This window comes from Pyrus communis, chromosome 17 (genome assembly GCF_963583255.1).
Source record: "Pyrus communis chromosome 17, drPyrComm1.1, whole genome shotgun sequence".
In the NCBI taxonomy this organism is placed as follows: Eukaryota; Viridiplantae; Streptophyta; class Magnoliopsida; order Rosales; family Rosaceae; genus Pyrus; species Pyrus communis.
Window position 1 is genome coordinate 15,047,197 of NC_084819.1, and position 22,389 is coordinate 15,069,585.

Below are 22,389 nucleotides of genomic sequence, written 5' to 3' on the forward strand. Positions count from 1 at the left end.
GGTGGGCTGGTGGCTGGCTGGAATTCGTCACAGAGAGAGATGAGATGAGGGCTCGCCGGCTCAGTGAGGGAGAGATCAGAGACGAGATTAGGGCTCGGCTGTTCGATAGAAAGTAGAAACAATGGAATGAAAGTGCACTGTGAAATGGGATTCTAACCTAAAAACATATGAACGACATAGATTAAATAAAAAACAATGAACGGTTAAAATAATTCTCTTATAATTTAAAAAAAAAAAAAATATATATATATATAATATTTATTTTCGGTTTGGTATGGGAATACCGAAAAAATTGAGATGCAAAACCGAATCCCATACCGAAAATATCGGTTTGGTTTGGGATTACATACCGAAAATTTCGGGAATTTTGGTTTGGGATTTTTGAGGTTTTTTTCCAGCCCTACCTAGAGTTGTGGTCCACCTGGGAATCTATGGCATCAGCAGCATCTAATAATCTATATTTTGAATCGAGGATCCTCGGACCAATCTCCTTCCATACTGCAACGACTGTCGAGGTTAGATATAAAAAAGTGGCATACATTGATTCCAACAAGTCATGATTCAAAGCAGACACCTTTGAACCCAAACTTGAAATGTTGATTTCATACAAGACTTTACCGACGAAACGTAGTGGAAGACTCAGAATCCAATACAAATTGGAGCTGAAAAATAGCCACAAAATAATTAGAATTTAGCAGGAAAAGGCATCATCATGATCAATGAAACCAATGCAGTGTTTCATGTTTCATCTTAATTTTTTTATTCGAACTACGTTTTAATTAATTTAATCTAAATTACAGTGATAGAAATTCAAATGTAATTATCAAGAAAAAACACGCTGCGTTAGTAAACTTAATTACGTTAAAAAGAGAAACACTATGTTTACTTGTGTCATAAACAATGAGAATAAGTTCTGGACTGAATATGCAAATTCCATATTTATTGGGGACTGGGATGAGCCTATTGTACCAGTCAGTCAAAAAGAACCAGTCCCAGCAAACAGATTCTTCGACCCGAGAATTTTCTACTATTTATTTTCATCTGCCAAAAACAAGAGAGAAGAAAATAAAGTGTGCCCTAATATTCACGCCAAACCCACATCTATCGTCCTCCCATATATACGAAACAGATTCTTCTCTCTCTCTCCACAATTCTGATGAACAACCGCGGGAAAAAGTAGGGCCTGCAGTGCAGTGCAGTGCAGGGAGCACCTAAAAAGCAAGAAATATACTGCTGTTGAGAAAAGAATACCAAGTGCTTGTCTCTCTTGATCCCTCCTCCTTTTGCCTTCCTCTCACGGCTCCACCACCACCACCATCTCAATCTTTTCTTTTGACCAAAACCTATTTCTTCGAGATCCCATCACAATCTTCCATGGTAACTACTAGAGATTTCAAAATTTTCCAGCTGTTCATACCTACTACTAGGGTCATCTGATTGGTAATAATAACCACCTTTAGCTCTAACCATAATCAAGATAAATACCAAACTTCTCATGAATAAAAGAGTCATTCTTTCTTTACATACAAATTACAGTTTGATGTGTGCATTAACTTTTTGTTTTGTCATTTTGATGAGTTACTTTTGCATGTTCATGTTAGACAATGATTTGTAAGCGAAGACAAAAGACGATATCACATAAAGAGTCAAACAATGTTCTTATGATTAATCGAATTCTAAACAAAAGCTAACTATATTGTAAATACACCCTCTAAGTTTGAGGTGGTATTCAAAATGAGCAATGAAATTTTAATTTTTCACTTTGCATCCTAAGGCTTTGAAAGTTGTACCAATTTTTACATTATGTTTGTTTGAATTGAATGTTTAATCCTTTGTTGAAAGGATGATTTGCGATACGTGAGACCTATTTATTGACTGATGTATATGTCATAGTTGCAATGTCTGGACGGGGATACAAAATATTGATTTACGAGAAGCTGAAGCTCAGTGATGAGTAATTTTTGTTCATGTTAGCCTATAAACATGTCCTACACTTGTAGTAGCAATTTAAAAAGATCAGACGGCAAACAATCTAAAAGCATAAATCGATACGATTTAAAAACCTTATGTAAAATATAGTTACCATTTGATCCAGTTCATGGCCGGCCTCCATAGAATGTGGATTTAATAATGATCTATTAATTTACCATCTTATTACATCACTCACACCGTGTGCATGGCTCATGCAAGTATATAAATACGAACCCAGTGGAGTGAGTGAGTGAGTGCGTGAACCAAACGCTTGTAATTGCTGGGTCTTCGTAGTCAAACCAGCATTTTGCTTTTAACGCAAACACAAACCATTTCTCAATTTTTAGTCCAATCCAATCCTCTCTTTTTCTTTTCCATTTTGTATCCAATCCAATCCTCCCGTTTCCTTTTCTCTCTTTTCCCAAATCGAATCCAATCCCACCATAAATACCTCAAAACAAACCCAACTACCCTCCTCTGCTCCACAATCTGGTGCTATTTTTTGTTCATATCATAACCCTCTCTCTCTCTCTCTCTCTCTCTCTCTAAAATGTCAAGGAGAGCTAGTACGAGGGTGAGTTTCAGTCCTGATGTGAATGAAACGCCAATTCTGTACCTGAAACAGGCTGGCGGCGGCGGCGGCGGCACCAGAGTAGGTGGAAGTGGGAGCAGGGTGACCGGAATTTGGACTTCAAGGTTGCACAAAAGTACACAAGTTCTTTCCACGCCCATCAAACTGCTACGAACCCTCAGAGCGAAGGTGGCTAGAGCAGTGTGTATTCTGTCAGCAAGCAAGCGGACGTCTCGGAAGTTGTCATCGTCCAACCACCTGACAAGGTCAAGGTCTGTATCCGACCCTATCGAATCTCATCGAGTTGAAGCTTTGGAGGATTGCATCGAGTTCTTGAATTCTGCTGCTTCTTTGCAAAGGACAAACTCAGTTGCTTGAAATTATTGTTAATTAGAGATTTGTGGAATTATTAGTGTTCATAAAAAGGGAAGAAATAAAAAGGTTTTGGTTGTTGCATGCCAAATTTATCTGTAACATGTAGAAAGATACATAATGAGTGCGAATCACATCATCTTGTGTGGATTTTTACTTTTTTACCAAGTTGTTTTAATTTTGAGCAATCACTGATACTTTCTAATTCCTGTGTATGCAAGAGCTCGTAAGTCAACTAGTTATGAGCGTTTTACTCCTGTATCCGAAGTCTTGTGTTCACTACAGTATTTACTATGCTTGTTCTTCAAGTTGAAACTTGAAAGTGGGTAAGAGCACTTAATCTACATCCAAAGTATTGTGTTCGAATCAGTAATTAGCAAGTGTGTAACTCAAGAAGTTAAAAACTTGCAACTCCAGCCGGCGAAAGCTTTTTAGTCTACACCCGAAGTTCTGTGTTCGAATTAGTAATTATTGTGCTTGTTCTTCAAGTTCAAAGAAGTACCTATCGAATATTTTACAAGTACCAAACATGATGCAAAGCTACCAACTCGTGGATACTGATAAATTTTGAAGAATCAGCATGGGCTGTGGGTCTAGACTTTAGAGTCCCGTGCCTCTTTTTACCCCATCAGAATTCAGAAGTTGCTATCAGGATTGGACCACAATGTTTCCAACTCAACGAATATCCCACTTATTCACATCAACTTTATCTCAATCTTTTTGACCCAACAAAGCTGCTCATTTACTCAGGAAGATCAATGGTTAATTCAAGATTAATCAAATATCTTGAGACATTACGCGCTTTTACAACAAAGAAGGATCGATAATTCTCCAAAAATCGGGGCATAAACCCATCTATCAGTTAAATTATACGATAGATATTAGGATTGCTAATGTTGCTTGATCCTGTGTATAAATGATAAACAATAACAAAACGCGTTCAAGATTCCAACGAAAGCTTCTCAAGCTCTGTAATGCCCTGGCAAGAAGCTTTCTTCATTTCCAGAGCTCTCTTATAGGGAGGGGCGATTGGGGGCTGTACGGGATCCAAACTCTGGTAAGTTCCCTGGGCGTCTTTAGGCAGCGGATAGGAGCGGTCAGAGTCATACCCACCGAGGTCACCGCATGCTAAAAATGGAATGTACACCTTATTTGGCCCTTCCAACCACCCGCTACTGCAATCTGCCAAAAGACACGATGACATTAATTACTGCCGTATCAATGTCCCAAAAGACACAGCGAAGCTGTGCTCTTCATTTGATTTTGAACTGTGACTGTACAAATCCATTACCCATAACTGAAGAATTGCAAGAATGGCTATGAATAATGTCATTTTTGTGAACAAAAGAGTCTCCATGTATATATACCTAGATCATCTGCTCCGGAGGGGCTTCCCACTTTTTCTAGCAGGCGATGCAGATCCTTAGGGTTGAACCCATCAGGAGGGGAGTAATTCTCACAAACTGCAAATGCCTCTGTATAACATAATAGGATAATTCCAGTATTAGTTTTACACAACAGAGGCATACCTCCATGTCATATTGTTAATATGTTCAGAAGGCTAGAAGGGACGCTAATTCAGATATAATATCACAAGACGAAGATCATTCTGCTCCATTTCATGTGAAACTTAGATCTAGACCAGAATTATATCTGAATTCCAACTTATATACGTAACCAGAAAGAACCCAATTTTTTTCACACAATCCACAATCCACTGCTCCTGAATTTTGGTACTCAAATGGTTACATGATAAACCATAACATAAGACCTATGATCCAACATGCTACTTAGAATCACATACATTCAATATTTTACAAGCCGAAAATATATAAATACTTGAAGAGAATAAGCAGTCCAATTTGTTACCTATGCTGGAGTTGCGGCTGCTTTTCGGCTTTGCAAAAGTCACAACAGGGAAAAATAATTTCAGCTGCAACAAAATGAGCAAAACAACAAGGACATTCATTTAATGAAATCATGGTTCTTGATGCCAAACAGAAGAAAAAACAGCAGAAATATATAATTGTAACAAGTTTTTAGGACCCCAAATTTCAGAGCTTTAAAATACCTGACAGTACAGAAGACTTGTATCTTTCCCACGGAATATCTTTGCTATAAACTTACCACCTTCTTTCAGTACATGAGTCACAATGGTTAAACCCTGCAAGGAAGATCCACCCGGCGATATCAATACAATGCAAAGCTCAACAGTCTATGCATGGGTTAGGAAGATTGAATGCAATGTAGACTAACTAGCATGGACAACAAACGATGATCCACAGCCTTCTACAACAAGTAATTATCATGCAAACTTAAGATGGAAAATTGCCTTGGAAAATCTTCGAGGGCACTTACTGCTAGTATCAACTGGGACTGAACAAATTCATCCATGTCATGAAGGCCAGTAACTGCAAATTGGATAAAGTACAGCTTAAGCAAATAGTAACTATAAACAAGAGCAGTAACAATGCGGAGGACGATGAAACCAAAAATGCTGCGTACCGTCTGGAGCACCATCACACACAACCAGGTCAGCTTTGCAGCCGTCGAAATGTCTGATGACCTAAAATGGTTGCAAAAATTCCGATAAAGAAAAACCGGATTACAACACACATCACCATATCATGATGACAAACAATATGCAGATAAGGGAAAGTAGAAATGTAGCTGATTGTTACCACTTCGGCAGTTCGGGCATTAGTTATATCACCCTGCACTTGAATCACACCTTCAATTGGAGCCATGGGCTGCAAATCAATAGCTACGATAAGAGGCACATCGCCATCCCTCAAAAAACCGGAAGGATCAAGTTAGGATCTTTGTTTGTTAGAACAACAGTAATACTACTAGCAGCTGAAAATTATATGAAAACTTACTTCGAATCAGATGAACTCTTTGCTGGGAGATACAATTTCCTACTCAAAACCTACACCAAGTTACGTATCAAAATTAGGAACTTTGAATTGGGTTTTCAGCGAAATCACAGTAAGGACACTATCAACATCGATTTATGAATCGTTTGTTACCTGACTCCAGCTACCAGGGGCGGCACAGAGATCGACGACGCGCTTGACGCCGTCGAAAATATTGAACTCCTCGTCGATCTGGAGGAGCTTGAAGGCGCTGCGTGCACGCCATCCTTCTTCCTTTGCTTTCCGGTAGTAAATATCCCTCTTATCCCTTGAAGCTTTACCCATCTTTCTCTGCTTTCACAGAACCGGTGGAGCGGGAAAGTTCAGAGATGGGTTGTGCTCCAGCGGACCGCGGTGCCGGAAAACCCTAAACCCTCCTCTGGCTCGTTTTCAACTTTTTTTGTTTTACTAGCGGCGGCAGGGCTAAGTGGCTATGCCGCCACCGTGGTTTTTGGTAAATGATGATGTGGACAAATAACGCTGCCTTTTCGTTTCGAGGATTATCAACTGAACGACGTGTAGTTTCTTTGTTGCAGACATTTCATTTTGTAAATTGACGAAAATGATCAGAAATCAACTCTCACGACACAAGCAATTAGAATTGAGCACATAGTATTCGGAAATTGACTACGTACTAAAAAACTGATCATTTTAACAACTGGAATTTGAAAAGATCATTTGAATCAATTCTTTGAAAAATTTGCCACATAAACTTTTACAAGAGCTTCCCCCCGCCAAATAGAAAGAAAATTGAATTAGGAGGCACTAGGGTTAACTTTAGTCTAGGGCAAATGTTAACTCGAAAATTTAGTATTCGGTATGATTGTTGCATTAGTATTAATTCTGTTGTCAATTTGTGTCATAACGCATGAATCAAATATCACCATGCGATAATATGATTATCCACTTATGTTACAACACGTGGATTAAAAACACCATGGTGGAATGTCACCGTCGATCATTAGTTCTAATCGTTCTACCCAAAGGAGTTATTCCTAACATAGGTTTCAAAGGAAGCAACGTTTTCTACAATCCGATTATTTCCATTAAGGTGTACAACCATACATGCAGTTTCTTGAAAAGCATGCATGGCACTCACACAGTTTGATCTTCAATCATGAAATGGCACACTTATTTGGGAAGGGTATGGTTGTCCATCGGAGAATTGCATCGAGAGTCCACTCGTACAGTGTAATTAAGCATATGCTACTAGATGATTAAACTGTTACCGACGTCGTATAACAAATCAATGACAGAGATATCTCAACCTGCAAATCCTGTCAATCTGAGAATACAAAATTTTCAATAAAGAACCTCAAAAATAGCAGATCGAAATGGATCCACAACCAAAGTTAGGGCACTGTCACAACGGTTGAAACCCCAATCACCAGCAAATCATGGTTTTCAGCTTCCAGCGACGGACGGGACAGTTGCCGGCTTTGCATCCTCAGCTTTCTCATGTTCTTTGTTCAGCATCTGGAAAACAGATTTGGAAAAATCATAAAAATCTATGCCACAATTTAAATTCAACTGAATCCGTTCTAAAGTACCATACTCTAAATTCTTATGAATAAAGAGATGTAATGTTGAGCACAGCATCATTAAAGTAGACATATTTAATAGCATATCCTTTTCAATTTCCAATCTAAAGTAGCATATTCACATGATCACATTTTCATCTGTTAAGAGGCACAAAAGGAGAGAACACGTTCATCCCCAACTCAAAATGTCTTACCAACTGGGAGAGGTAGGGACGTGAACAAGACTAATCGATTTGCTGTTTACTATTTTCGTTTTTTTAGAAGAATAGATTCATATCTTTTGGAACAAGTCAAATGAAATGAAATCCTTGCAACGGGCTGAACATTCACTCTTTTTCTTGTTCATTTACAGAAACTTGTATTCCAGGGGAAAAAAAAACCTTAACAGTGGTGGTGAGCTCCTATAAGGTGTTTCTTCAGTTCAGCTCAGGGATAGCTAAAATAAGAGGGAGGTATTAGGGGGTCCTAAAACCTATAAGAAAATTCACCATGTGTGTGGTGTGGCTGTATGCTTCCTGTTGGATGGGAAGAAGTTAGAAGAGCATTGGTTACCTTGTTGTTGATCAAGTTGTGGAGGGCGATGACGCTTCGGATGAGAGAAGAAAGATATATAACCAACATCATGTCATTTGTTTTTACTGCATACAAAAGGGAAATATACATCAGAAGTCCTAAATTTAGAGCTATCTAAATTACTGAACTCACATGCTAGATATTTTTGCTTGTATACCTGAAAATCCCTTAACTAAATCTGCCACATTGAGATTTGGAAGTAGATTGAACACGTCCTGAAAGTCAAAACAAAAAATCTCAATGTGACTAACTTATAATAAATAAAGAAATAAAAAGTAAATAAACTGAGTATGCAGGTAGAACTTTAAACAGAACAAGGTAGAAATAATGAGACAGAGAGGTAACTTATCATTGAAAAGTGTACCTGCAAATGGTATAGTATCTCATGATTAAGTGGAAGCTTCTCATCAATGACAAGATCTAGGTAACTGCGTATTTCTCGTAACCGTGCATCCAAACCCTTTAGAGCAGTAAGTTTTCCAGTAACCTATAAATAAAAATAGGTAAGTGTAATCCCTTGTAGATGAATTTAAACATTTATGAGTCAATACTAAAAAAAAAAAAAAAAAATCTGTAGTTTAATGTCAAATTGAGCTTTGTCGTGTTTGTTTTTCTTAACAAAAAGAAGACAACAAGATGCCTCAAACAAAAGAAGAAAATTTAAATTGAAAAACCTCATTTGCAAGTGTGCTGATGGTTGTATCCTTTACATCTCTTAGTAAGTGTTCCACTCCTGTTGATAAATAACAGAACAGTACAAACAGTAGATTAGGATTTTAACACTAAAGGGAAAAAAATCAGCTTGTGTATCCTTAATCCTATGACATACCGATTTCTTCAACCTCATGAGCAGCAATTTCAGAGGGCACATGAACAAAAATCTTCTGGCTTTTTTGAGTTGCATTCTGTAAACATTAGCAAGCTTTTACATTAGTTGCATTGGAGGCTATGTGGAACCGCTTGATGGAAGTGTCGTAACAACTATGTTCCTCGACATCTAATCAGGGATGTTAACCAAATAAGATGTAAAGCCATGGTTACCTCTTTAACTTCTTCGACATCATAGTAGGCTTTGGTGGGTATTCCCAACTCCTTAGGCTGAACATCAATAATGACCAGGACTGGATTTGGGACATAACTACAAACCATAAAGAACTAAAGTTTATAAATAAATTAATAACAGTTAAGCAAGACAATCATGTATTCCAAGCTTGAGAAGAGTATATGTATCATATAACATTCATTCACTATACGACAAGCCATGATGGCCATGCAACGAATAATCAGGACAGTAGTAACTACAGAGGAATAAAAGCATATACGGGGGAAAATGCACAATGGCGCTAAATGCATGCATATAATAATTTAAATGATCTTACTTGTGGAATAAACTGTGAATATCCAGATCATTCTCTTTAAGTTTTGGCCCGGTGCTATACCAACCTACGACGTGCTCCTTGGCTGCAATTTAACAGACACATACACAGATTACTAACAACTACCGGAAAAAAAGAGCAAGCATCCATATTTACACAAAAGCTGACAAAAAGTTACCATTGATCCTCTTGAACATGGAGAACATTGCTTCATGGTAGTTATGGTCAAGAAACCAAATGCTAGGGTCTTTCTCATCTTCTTCGAAAGGCACTGAACATCAAAGTAACAATTTCGAGCTCAATCTTCAATTACGGTAAAACAAACCCAAACCCTAATCCAAATTGGCCCCAATTGCGCAAACCCTAACCCCCAATTAAATCACTCATACCCCCTAAAAATACCCAATAACAATCACGAAATTACTGCCAATTTCAATTTAACAAAACCCTAAAATCCCCAATGAATCCAACAAATTTCCGGATCTAAACCTAACGACGAAGCAAATTAGGGGAAAGGGGCGTAAAATTGAAATAATGCGGTGAAATCAATCGAGGGGAATTGAGATAACCAGACCTGCGTAGCTGTTGGAGACGTCGACGACGCCTTTGTAGGTGCTTCCGAGCAGAACGCCGACGACTCGCTTACGAGTGTCCTTGGCGACTCGGTTGTAGTTGTCTACGATGCTGAGGAGAACGAGCGGGTGAACTATCACCTTCTCGATCAGTCTCGCCGAAACTTGCTGCGTTTTGATGACGTCCATCTCGAAGCTTCGATCTGTGCTCTGATGGTGAAATTCGGGTTTTTCCCGTGTCCAAATTTCTAAAACCCTTCGAATAGAAGAAAAACCCCGAGAAAAAACAAAAGAAAAGGAGAGAGATGATAAAGCTACTGGGATTTCAGGCTACACGGGGTTCAGATGCCGTCCGATGCATTGACCAAAAGGACTCAGGGAGTCTGGGTAGCACAGGGACAGTTCGATACGTTGGCGCCGTGTACCAAACTTTTTATTTATTTTATTATTAAAAAAATACTCACATTCACTGGATTAGACTGGTTTAGCTAGAATTATTAGTTTGTATTTGGTTCCGAGCACTGACTAAGTTTAATAGGACTAAGTAGTACACATGTGAACTAAATGCCTCCCTTGAAGATTTGGTTTGAAATGTAGCCATTGTGATGTTGGTGGGCATTCAAGAGATCATTGATGGATTCTTCATCCAGAGCTAAGGCCAAAGTTCCCTACGGACAACAACGAAGGTTCTTTTAAGGGCGTAACAACTCCTCTTACAAGGCAAATCATGTTGCCACCACTTCTTTCGTGGGAGCACTAAAGTTCACCTCTAATCCAATCACTCCAATCAATGAATTTGTTGCATTCATTCACAAGAAACAAGGTCATGGAGACAGTGAAGGACCAACGAATCAATGTGACAACAATCAAACTGCCTTACTAGGACAATTTGCTGGCTTTCTGGCTGAGAATGAAGGTGTGATACAACAAGATATCTCAGGTATCTTACATTCTTTCTCAACTGCACTCAAAGTAGGTATTGTGCATGATTATTGGATTATAGATTTAGGAGCCACTAATCATATCACTAACAAGTCTACAAACTTGCATAACTTTGAAAAACTTTCATCTCCATCTCAAGTGTCAGTTGCTAATGGCAAGGGTGCTATGGTTGTAGGAAAAGGAAAAACACTTTTGATATCAAGTGATGTTGAGTCTGAGGCTCTTTATGTTCCTTCATTCCCTTTTCAACTTTTATCTGTTGGCAAGATCACAAACTCATTAAATTGTCTTGCCATTTTTCCTAAAAAAAATGTGATTTTTTAGGATTTAGTCACCAAGAAGACGATTGGTGAAAGATTTTTCTTAAATGGTCTCTACTATCTTTCCAAGCATACCCAAGTTCCCCAGGTTTTTCAAGCCACTTCAAGCTTATCTCAAGAAAAAACAACTTTGGCATCAACGACTAGCACATCCTTCTGAAAAAGTCCTATCCACTTTGTTCCCTAACTTGTGCAAAATTACAAGTTCTTGTGACGTGTGTCACTTCTCTAAGTTTACTAGATTACCATTTAATTCCTTATTGTCTAGGGCTAGTAATCCTTTTGAAATCGTGCATTCCGATGTGTGGGGACCAATTCTAGAGTCTTTTGATGGATACAAATACTTTGTAACTTTGGTGGATGATTTCACAAGGATCACTTGGTTGTACCTTTTGAAATTTAAAAATGAAGTGATGAATTTTTTTTAAGATTTTCATAGACTTGTGACCACACAATTTGCTTCAAAAATTCATGTTTTACGATCAGATAATGGCACTGAATATATGTCCCATAACATGTCACAATATCTGAACATGCATGGTATACTACACCAAACGAGTTGTGTTGGAACACCCCAACAAAATGGGGTAGTCGAGACGAAGAATAGAGATTTGCTTGAGAAGACTAAAGCTCTTATGTCTCACATGAATGTGCCAAAGAAATTTTGGTCCTTGGGAGTTCTCACTGCAACATATCTCATCAATAGATTACCTAGTAAGGTGTTGAATTTTAAATCACCTTATGAAGTCTTGAAAGACAGAAAGATCAATTTATCACATTTGAGAGTCTTTGGGTGTACATGCTTTGTTCAAATTCAAGCACAAAACTGTGACAAACTAGATCCAAGGGCTGCCAAATGTGTCTTTCTAGGTTATTCATCCACCCAAAAAGGTTACAAGTGTTACAATCCAATAACTAGAAAAATGTTTGTTTCAAGGGATGTTAAATTTGAAGAAATGTTCCTTACTTCTTACGGCCATTGGATTATTCTAGACAGGGAGATCATTTACTGGATTTATTTCCAACTCCATATCCAAATGAAAAAGATATAACATGCAGTTCTAGTGAGCATGAACTGGATGCTGGCAACCTCTACTCCGTGACACATCCTGAAGAGGAAGTCTCTCCTCCCTTAGAGACTAATCCTGAAGAGGAAGTCTCTACTTCCAACAATGATCTTACTCAGTTGCTTGCAGTCCATTTTTCTCCATTTCGTCACAATCCTGCTCATGAGAGGAAACTTCCCTCCAAGTTACATGACTATGTGACATACACCACCAGGTATCCTTTGACTGATGTTATTGATTATATAGCAAAGTCTCACCATGTTTTGCTGCGTTCTTAAGTGCTATTAATGAAACCCGTGAACCACAAAGTTTTTAAAAAGCTAATCTTCATAGTGAATGGAGAACTGTCATGGCAGAAGAGCTTCAAACTCTTCATGAAAATAACACATGGACTATGGGTGTACAAAACCAAGTTTCACTCAGATGGCATGGTTGAAAGACATAAGGCTCGCTTGGTTGCTCGAGGATTTACACAAACCTATCAGGTCAATTATAAGGAGACATTCGCTTCCGTGGCAAAAATGAACACTGTTAGGGTTTTGTTGTCTGTTGTAATCAACAATGCATGGCCTCTTTTTCAAATGGATGTTAAAAATGCTTCTCTGCATGGTGAACTTGAAGAAGAGGTTTACATGAAGCTTCCCTCAGGTCATCCTCAATCAAATAACCCTGAAATGGTGTGCAAATTTCATAAATCCATTTATGGCCTCAAACAAAGTCTACGTGCATGGTATGCCAAGCTAAGTCATGTTCTAGAAAGAGTTGGTTTTCATCAAAGCATTGTGGATTCCTCTCTATTTGTTCTTTCTAGCTTAGTGGGTAAACTCATTGTGCTAATTTATGTTGACGACCTAATTGTGACATGTGATAATATGTTAGAGATCAATGCTTTTAAACAGTATCTTAACAATAAGTTTGCAATCAAAGATCTTGGCACTCTTAAATATTTTCTGGGAATTGAGATGGCACACTTTCACAAAAGGCTTCTTTCTCAACCAACGCAAGTATGTTATTGATCTTTTCCACGAAGAAAATATGACAGATTGCAAGCCTGCTCGCACTCCCTTGGATAGCAACTTGAAGCTGCAAACTCACGGTGATGTCATTCCAAACTTAAGTTAATATCAAAGGATGGTTGGCAAACTCATTTATCTGACTATCACTTGTCCTGATATATCACATGCTGTCAGTCTTATTAGCCAGTTTGTGCACTTTCCAACCATGGATCATTTGAAAATTGTTCATCGTTTGCTTCATTATCTCAAGGGTTCTGTTGGTAAATGAATTATTATGCATAACAATGGTCACACTTGCATTTCAGGTTATACAGATGTTGACTGGGCGGGCAATTCTCTCAATCGCAAGTTTACCACAGGTTTCTATACCTTTGTAGGAGGCAACCTAGTTACCTGGAAAAGCAAGAAACAAAGTGTTGTTGCACGCTCCAGTGCTGAGGCGGAATATCATGCTATGGCATCCACCATGTGTGAACTAATTTGGCTCAAACAACTTCTATTGAACTTAGGGTTTTCTCATCACCAACCTATGTCTCTGCACTGTGATAACTAGGCTACGATGCACATTGTATCAAATCCGGTATTCCTTGACTAAACACATCGAGGTTAACTTTCACAATCAAGTTCAGTCGAAGGTGATTGAAACTCACTACACACGCAGTCATGATCAAGTAGCAGATAATTTCACAAAAGGATTGACGTCCATTGTTTTTCAACACCTTTTGTTGAAGCTTGGATCAATTGACCCATTTGATCTAGCTTGAGGGGGAGAATTAGAAGAAGTGTACAAGTTGTTAGAAGAAGCGTACAAGTTGTTAACCTAGTTTTAGGGGGATGGGTTGATGTACCGTGTAGAGTGGGCTGTTTTCTGCCCTCTTGTATATTGTTGTCACCAATAATGTCTCTTGTTGTCAATCCCCTTAATTCAAGGGATGTGTATCTTGTAGTTGTTTACTTTTGTTTGTTAGCTTTTAGGCATAAATCAAGGAGGGATAGAGGGCTTGTTCATTCTCTTCGACATACATATATTGGTTAGGTCTTGTACTTTTTTTCATATAATGAAAATACAACTTGTAAAATCCAATATTCTTTTAACAAAAGAAAAGACCTCTTCGATGTAGCACAGAAACTATGACGATTCTCAATAATTTAGAAAAAGTTTAAACGAGAAAACTTCATAAAAGTCACACTCAAAGTAATGATATTATTCTCTGCATATGTAGGACATATATAGAGATTTGGTGAGGAAACTTGGCCACAACGCAACTACAATTGAAGGGCAAAGTTACTATCAGAACATTAATTAATTTTTTCATATGAAAAAAAAAAAAAACTTCATGCAAATGCCATAAACAAGGTGTGCAGAGGATTAAAGTGGTCTGCGGATATCACTTTTCTTCTACTTACCAATGCTTTTCAACTTAGGTGATACCGTCGCTTCAAGTGCCGACGATGTCGACATTTCTAGGAAACAAAAACTCAACTTCTTCAATATGATCTCCCCTTCTGCTTTTAGGAATTTAAATGTTTATATAGTCACAAATCTCAGTATTACATAGAAATTTATTGACCTTGAACTTTAATATTAAAAGTAGGTTCATGCATTCAAAAGAAAAACGAAGCCTCCACATGAGAATTATTGTCGATCAATAGTTTTTAAGAAGATAGACCGAAAAGGTAGAAGTTTTAAAGAAGACCGTGTTCAGAAAATTCCCTAGTTGGTCTACCCAAGTCAAGTAACTAAATTACTTTAACGCATCTTGATCTTAATTAATGAATTATAGTTTTGGCTGATTACGTACAATCCACCTTTTTTTTTTTTATTGTCAAGTTAGGTCTGACATCATTTTCTTATATCCTTTTAACAAATTTAATTCTACGAAGATTTCTGTTTGGAAAATTTTATTTGAACTCATATGACTCCTCTCTACATTCAACTTACTCTCTAAACCCATATTATTTATAAACCCATTTACTACTTAAACCCATTTACTAATTAAACTATCAATATCTCTTTAAACCCATGTACTAATTAAACTATTCTCAAAAATCTAATTCAACATGTACCTTTATTTTTACACATGCTACGTACTAACTTGTTGAATTTGGCTTCTTTCTTGTTGAACTTGTTGTAACTTTTTATCTTGCAGAATAACCAAATCAATATGATTTAGATTCTGATTCATGCATTCCCTAATTTTTGATACTATTAAGTTCGTTTTCGAATTTGAATTTCTACGATTTCAGAGATTTGAGGTTGTTGTTTTGAATATTGTTGGATTCGATTTCGAATATTGGAGGTTTGATTTATATTTGTTATTTAATCCTCAAGTGACAAATCTAAGTTCTTTGTCTCTCTCTAAATTTCTCATCGGCTTTTCACTCTGTAATTTTCATCTAAAACGATTTATAAGATTGATATTCTTATTTTGCATGCATAACAGTATAAGCTTCATATGTTGCACTTCTTTAGTGTAGATAATTGTTTTAATAAAATTTCTTACGATGTTAAATTTCTTAAGTGCAAATAAAATTGCCAATTAATTTTTTAATAACATGATTTTTACTCATGGTACTGACTTACCACAAATTCAACAAGAAAGAAGCCAAATTCCTAAAGTAAACGCTTGTAACACACAACAATGAGATATTAACTGGAGTAAGCTCTTAAACATCGACTGAATTTTTGCTTGGGCTCATAAAATAATTGAAATCAAACAAAATTAAAAAAGTTACATAAATTGATTCATATCTTAGTTTGAGGATCCAAAACTTCAAAATCCATATCCCTACGTAGGAGAAAAATTGCCTGATGCTAAGGGTTTGATTATTAGATGTGGTTTATTGATAAAATTTAATTTTACTGTTAATTTAATCTTAATCTTATACTTTATGGTTATTATGCAATACAGTAAAAAGACACTTCTAAATGATACTTCGATCGAAGTTTTATTGAAAACATTACAATAGCCATTAAGATAGGCAACAGCAAAAGCATCGTGCAGTATCATTAAATGATTCACGACTTTATTCACATTTACACACTAAATGTAACGGCAACGTCAAATATCTGAGTTACAAAACGCCTCAAAGTGTCCGTATAAGCCATCTCAGAATTATAAGTGTGTGCCATGAAGTCTCACCACGGCCAACGTCCAATAATAACCATCTAACAACCCCCGTTTGCAGCGTTTCTGTAGCTTGCCTCCTAATCTCACCAGCGTCTCAAAGTTCCTCTTCTCAGTGAGTAAATTGTGTACCTGCTCGTTGAGGAATTAACTTAGAACACACTCGTAGAATAGTCTCTCAGATCTTGCCGATCATCTTTTTTCGTAACCATCTAGCTTCTCGAGCATCTGGCTGTGGAGCAATAACACATGGTGGCATGCTGAAGAGACAAATCATTTCTAGAAGAATATAAACTCCCCAAATGATGCGGATGATGAGCGCAAGATGACTGAAGTTTCTTCTACTTCAGTGACTGCGTAAGTCTCCATCTAGCCTTCTCATTGTTGCTTTAGGGCTTCGGCTTGTAATATAGGTTGAGGCCATGTGTGAGAGGCTCCAAATGAAGATCGTCATCATCATTTTTCCGTAAAAGAACAGCATACTTCGGGCGCGCTTATGGAAAAACCTTGAAGGCACAGGCTACAAATACCCTAAACAAAATTGTTCGCAAGCTTCCCTGCTACATGTACATACAAAATTGTTAGCAACCTTGAAGGCACAGGCTACACGTGCAACAAAGCATCATTGACCATGGAAGACAAGATTGCCGCCACCATAATTTATCTGGCATCCAACCTAATAGACGACACTTCAAGTAAGCAGGTGTTGTGGCTCTAACTAGATTGGTTTTGTCATCTGCGAATTAGAAAGGTTTGTCACTTGAAAATTGGCATTCTATGGCTTCGGTCTGTACCATGTGGAAGAGAATTTTCTATTTGTCAACTATGCACAATCAGGATCCTTTACACTGCAGATGGTCGTGGCTTTAGCAATGATACTGGCGGTATTGACATTGAGAAAAAAATTCCAAACCCTACATGACAAAACTTTTGGTCCTCAGGTGTGAGAAGTTTCACAAATTTGAGGCAAGTTCCTTCAATTTGTAATTATTACAGGAAACTAAAAGAATGATGAAATTAGACAATGACAAGTAAGACAAATGAAACCAGTAGAAATGATATCGGATAGTATTATAATTCTAAGACGCCATAAAAGTTCTATTCCTGTGTGTATTGCAAGCATGTGCCTAATTGGGGATTATTGCAACTTAGTAGTTCCTACGAGCGGTATCAAATTTGTATCTGAGCCATTAAGGGGAACTTTCTGTACTAAAGACAAACAAGAAAGCGAAAAAAAAAAAAGGAAAGAATTGCAATACAGATTGGGCTTGTGAACACATTGGACAGAGAACACAATTAAAACATTATATAAGTGTGTAACTACACTGAAGACTGCAGTAGCGTGTGTGAAGTTAAGCTTCCATACCACTTTTAAGTACATCTTCATCGTATACGCAAACAATATCATGCAGGTAAGAAAGCAGAAGACAGAACTGCTACGTAGAGTGAGCATAGAAAAAACCAAACCAAAAACCAATCACTAATTCTAGTTGTTAAGCGATCCTCATTGGATGTCAAGAGGCATAATAGCTTCAACATCACCCAAATGCTACATTACAAAGGAAATAGCATGGCAAAAGCGTAATCAGCCTTACAGAATAATCTAAAATGTTGGTCAAGACGAAGCAAATCAAACTTTACTTACCATCAAAACGGAAACAAGTTATTCAATGCATGTCCACAATAGCTGGTCTGTACTGCAATTATACCAACAACGACAAAGGTGAAGCGATGATACCAACAAGCAAATGAAAACAGAGCAGCATTGTTGATTAGAATTAGAATGATGGAATATAAATGTGCTTACACAATGAATATGGAAGCATCTGAAATTAACCAATTCAAAAGCTCCGAATCATGTGGAGGGTTACCAGGGTTACGGGTGAGGACCAGGTAAATGCAATATCCGAAATACTCATCCATACAACGAAGAAATCAAATGAAATCTGAGATAATGTATTGCGATGCCAACATGCCAAAAATGCGAAAAAGTAGCAATATAGTAAACACATTTGATATTACAGAGCCTTCATTGGAGTCACAACGCCGAAATCGCACTGGAAGAATGAGAGCTTTCCCACACCTCAGTACCCTCAACATCTTCCCGAATAACAAACAGCCTGTCTCCGCCGCCTTCGATTTTCTTTATAACCCCTCTCTCGGAATCCTCCTCTTTATCCACAAAATTCCTCCTATAACACCCATCACAAACCCAATTTTCTCTTTCCACCTTGCTTTCTGCTTCTGCCACCCTCGACTAAACCTCCAACCCACCTTCCCTCCCCACAAACACTTGCTTTCTGTAACACCTAACCACGCTATTGGTACTGCCACCCGTCCCGTCTCCGCCGGCGTTCCTCAAGCTTGGGTTCTTGTCTTGCAAATATACCCACGGATCATCCCCTAATTTACGCAAGTCTGCCACTGCCAAATCGCCGGACTTTGAACACAACTTGAACAGAGTCGACTCTTCAACGTCGGCGTTCACGTCGGCGAATGAGTCCCCGAAGCGACTGGTCCGGCCTGAACCTGGTTCGTTCGCCTCCCAAATCACCTCATTCGACCTCGGGTCCCACAAACGGATATAACCAGAGTACCCAAAGACGCCGCACGTGACGGAACTCCTGACGATCAAGCCCGTCTCCGGAAGCCACCTCAGCTTTCCGACGGCCAGGTTCTTCGCCGAGCTTCCCGGCTGCCAGCTCAGCTCGGATACGATTTTGAGCGTCGATTTGTATCACGAGTATGCAATTCTCTTTGCGGGGGCAATCAAACGACGCGAAGACAGAGCTCGGCGAGTGGGCAATGGCGGTGACTCGCGCCTTGAAGATTCTGGGATCTCCCGGGTCGGTCCAGTGAATCGACCCGAGGTTTCGCACGCTTGAGAAATCGTACAAGTGGAGTCCTGCGCCGGATTCGGATCCTACAACGGCGATATCAGGATACACTCGGCAAATTGAGGTTATGTCCTCCAAATGCGTACGCATAGTACTGGCGTGGCTGAGATTCCAATCGTAGCTGGATATCTGGTCGCCATGGGCTATCCAAACGGAGCCGTCGTCGCCTGCGGTGATCGCCGAAGGACAGCCATCTGAGGCGAGTTGGACGGTGGTGACAATTGAGGCGTCAATTCCAGAAAAAGGAGGCGGCGTCATCACTAACTTGAGCTGCGACTCGATACCGTAGTAGAGGGCTTCATCGGCGAGCTCCTGCTTAGAGAATCAGCGAGCTGTGGAAGGGAGGCTGTCCGATCGAAGAAGCAAGAGGATGACGGAGAATATCTCCGGGTCCCGATCTATGAAAACCGGGTTTGAGTCGTCGGTGGAACGGTTCGATAAGGCGGCTAAGAGAGAGTTGGGTCCGCCTGCCTGGATCGTTTTTAACGTCGTTTCGAAGTACTTACCGCCGACGTTAAGCTTGATGCGGTCGTCGGTGTGGGGCCCAAAGGCAGTCTGGGAATTTCCGTTATCCATTACGAGGCCGCGTGAGGTTGAAGTGTTTTCACAGTCTTCAACTTCACGGGGACTTTCTGGATAGCTGCGAAGCGGGAGCGATCGACAAAGCGACCAAAAGTTTTATGCTTGTCTTGACACTAATACCCTTCTTGTTTTACGAATTTACTCAATTGTTGGTTTGTGTGATTGCCTACAAAAGTCCAAAGAAAGCCCTTTTTTGTCATTTTGAATTGGAGTTTGTGTCGTAAAACTTTTGGGCTCCGCCCACGAGTTATGGTTGGGCTGCATTGAGGATTTGATTGTTTTTGGTACAAGCCCATATTATAGGCCCACTTTTTAACCAAAACCAATCTTTTAAGATCACTTTAGACCAACTCCTACCCTTAGAGTTAGAGCGAAACTCAAATATTTAGGTTTAAACCCAAAACACGTCAACCAAGGTTAAGACCTAGACCCAAAACATTTGGGTTTGGACCCAAATCAAAATCCAAATTTGGCTTACCTAATTCTTGAGTGGGTCCCATTTTAAAAAAAGAAAAGGTTTTTGAATATAAACTGACTAGCCAACAGTTGAGCCCCTCACGGCAAGGACCCTAGCTTTCCAACAATAACCCTAGGCTTAAATACGCCTTTCGATTTCTGGACCGTTGGTTATCAACGATACGAATCAAACTCATTTTTTTAGCAATCTTTTGATATTGATCTAAGAGTGCATATTTGTTTTTGTCAAATCCAACACTAAAAAAAAAGAGATCCAACTGTTGAAATTTAAATCCAATGATCAAAATAATAAAATATATTTTTTTAAAACAAATCCACTTCAAAAAAATCATCCCAAACTCTATAAATACTCATTCATTTATTCATTCATCTACACAAAATCAATTTCTTCCTCATATAATTTTCATATACTTCTTTCTCCTTCAATTCTTTTGAAGATGTCTTTAGGACAAACTGCAAGATGTTCAAATTGGAAGAAAAAAGAAGATGAAGCTTTATGTTGTGTTGCAATTTCTCAAATGAAAAACTATTGTTGTTTGGTGATTGTCTAATTAGTTTTGACTGGTGTTACTGAAGTTTGGTTGGTGTGGGTATTGAAGTATGGTTGATTGGTTTGTATATTAAAGTTTGGTTGGTGTGTGCATTGAAGTTTGGTTGGTTGAATGATTGGTCGGTGTGATTTGTTCGGTTTGGAATTTTTTTGGGAATATAAACTTTTTAGATTAAAACATTCGTAAATTTAAATTAAGATAACATAACTCAAAATTAAAAAAAAAAAAAAAAGAATTCTTACCACAAAAACAAAGTCCTGAATTTAGATATGGAGAATTAGGTGACATTCATTGTTCAAATAACTAACTTTTGTCTTTTATTGAACATAAATATTTGGGTTTGGATCCAAGAGTTGAAGTTGGTCTTATAGAAACTACTGAGCCATTCACATTACTATTTCCAAAAACTCCCACCTTCCCACATTCATTCGATGCTTGTGAGCATCAAACCAACTGAATTGTCCAAACCGACCAATCCAAATCGTTTTACTTGGTTTGGTTTTGACCATGAAAAAAGTCAAACAATTTAAAAACCGAATCGAACCGATTTTATGTTGGTTTGGTTTGGTTTTGATACTTTTAAAACTGACCAAAATCAAACCGAACCAACCATATATCTTTTAGTTGTAATTTTATTTATTTTACACATGTCAATATATTATAGGTCATTTGGATATTCTAACCATACATATATTATAAATGTTAACATATTAGAAGTTGTAATGACTATTAACAATTAAAAATTCATTTGTATTTTAGGTGTACGTGAGCTTGTAACTAATAAACCATTTGCAAACATGAGATTTCATCTTTAATATAATTGGAACTTAGTCCTAGTTGACTTGATGGAAATGTTTATGTTAAAAAAAAAATAAATCTTTTGTCCAATTGGAATGTGTGAGATATGTTGTATAAAATTAAAACTCTTGAAACGTAGGACATTTTTTATAGATGTGGGGGAATAGGCTTAAGCTGACCGAACAAAACTGAACCAAACCGATTAACAATGTTTGGTTTTGTTCGGTTTTAATGGTGGTATTGGTCAAAACTGAACAAAACCGAATCGTTCAATGCAAGTTGGTTTGGTTATATTTTTTGTTTTAAATGGAATCAAATCGAACCTCACTCACCCCCGCTTATTAATATGAGCTTACACACACTATGCGCAAGAAGAGAGGTTCTCTTGAAACCAATATAGTGTCCAGTGCCACCACCGATAGCAGAGATGATTCTCATGTCGAGATGATTCTCATGTCATCATATAGTACATAATTCGTTCATTAAATAGTTGACCAGTGGTGTCTTCAGTGATTTGACAGATATCAAAACTTACTATTACCAAGTTTAGTCACATAAAGTTATTGACAAATTACAACAAATCACTCCATAGCCGCATTCACCACATTATAATTACCAACATAGGGGGGTGAATTCGAGCACATCAAATATAGACTTACATCTATTTTTCCAAATGAGTCATAAGCCAAAAATTCATAAATCTCCACGAATGTTTTGTCT

The 22,389-nt window shown here is 38.1% G+C and overlaps 3 protein-coding genes and 1 pseudogene across 3 annotated transcripts; 1 reads left to right on the forward strand and 3 right to left on the reverse strand.

Annotated features, from left to right (window-relative positions):
- The first annotated feature begins 2,521 nt into the window (after positions 1 to 2,521).
- LOC137722074 (uncharacterized) lies at positions 2,522 to 2,920 on the forward strand. The gene has a single exon (XM_068461060.1). The coding sequence runs from the start codon at positions 2,522 to 2,524 to the stop codon at positions 2,918 to 2,920; it is 399 nt and encodes a 132-aa protein (XP_068317161.1).
- Positions 2,921 to 3,618: 698 nt separating this feature from the next.
- LOC137723217 (uncharacterized) lies at positions 3,619 to 6,371 on the reverse strand. The gene is made up of 9 exons (XM_068462382.1): positions 5,944 to 6,371; positions 5,794 to 5,843; positions 5,596 to 5,704; positions 5,420 to 5,480; positions 5,273 to 5,325; positions 4,986 to 5,078; positions 4,784 to 4,847; positions 4,282 to 4,389; positions 3,619 to 4,096 (listed from the first exon to the last, which is right to left on the reverse strand). The coding sequence occupies exons 1-9, from the start codon at positions 6,112 to 6,114 to the stop codon at positions 3,855 to 3,857; spliced, it is 951 nt and encodes a 316-aa protein (XP_068318483.1). The 5' UTR covers positions 6,115 to 6,371; the 3' UTR covers positions 3,619 to 3,854.
- A 675-nt stretch (positions 6,372 to 7,046) lies between these two features.
- On the reverse strand, positions 7,047 to 10,389 carry LOC137722806 (26S proteasome non-ATPase regulatory subunit 7 homolog A). Its single transcript, XM_068461902.1, has 10 exons — positions 9,894 to 10,389; positions 9,498 to 9,590; positions 9,323 to 9,404; positions 8,985 to 9,081; positions 8,773 to 8,848; positions 8,618 to 8,676; positions 8,308 to 8,430; positions 8,101 to 8,158; positions 7,923 to 8,008; positions 7,047 to 7,305 (listed from the first exon to the last, which is right to left on the reverse strand). Exons 1-10 carry the CDS (start codon positions 10,078 to 10,080, stop codon positions 7,234 to 7,236), a joined length of 933 nt encoding a protein of 310 aa, XP_068318003.1. The 5' UTR covers positions 10,081 to 10,389; the 3' UTR covers positions 7,047 to 7,233.
- A 5,850-nt stretch (positions 10,390 to 16,239) lies between these two features.
- LOC137723325 (protein ENDOPLASMIC RETICULUM-ARRESTED PEN3-like) lies at positions 16,240 to 19,898 on the reverse strand (annotated as a pseudogene).
- Between the last annotated feature and the right edge of the window lie 2,491 nt (positions 19,899 to 22,389).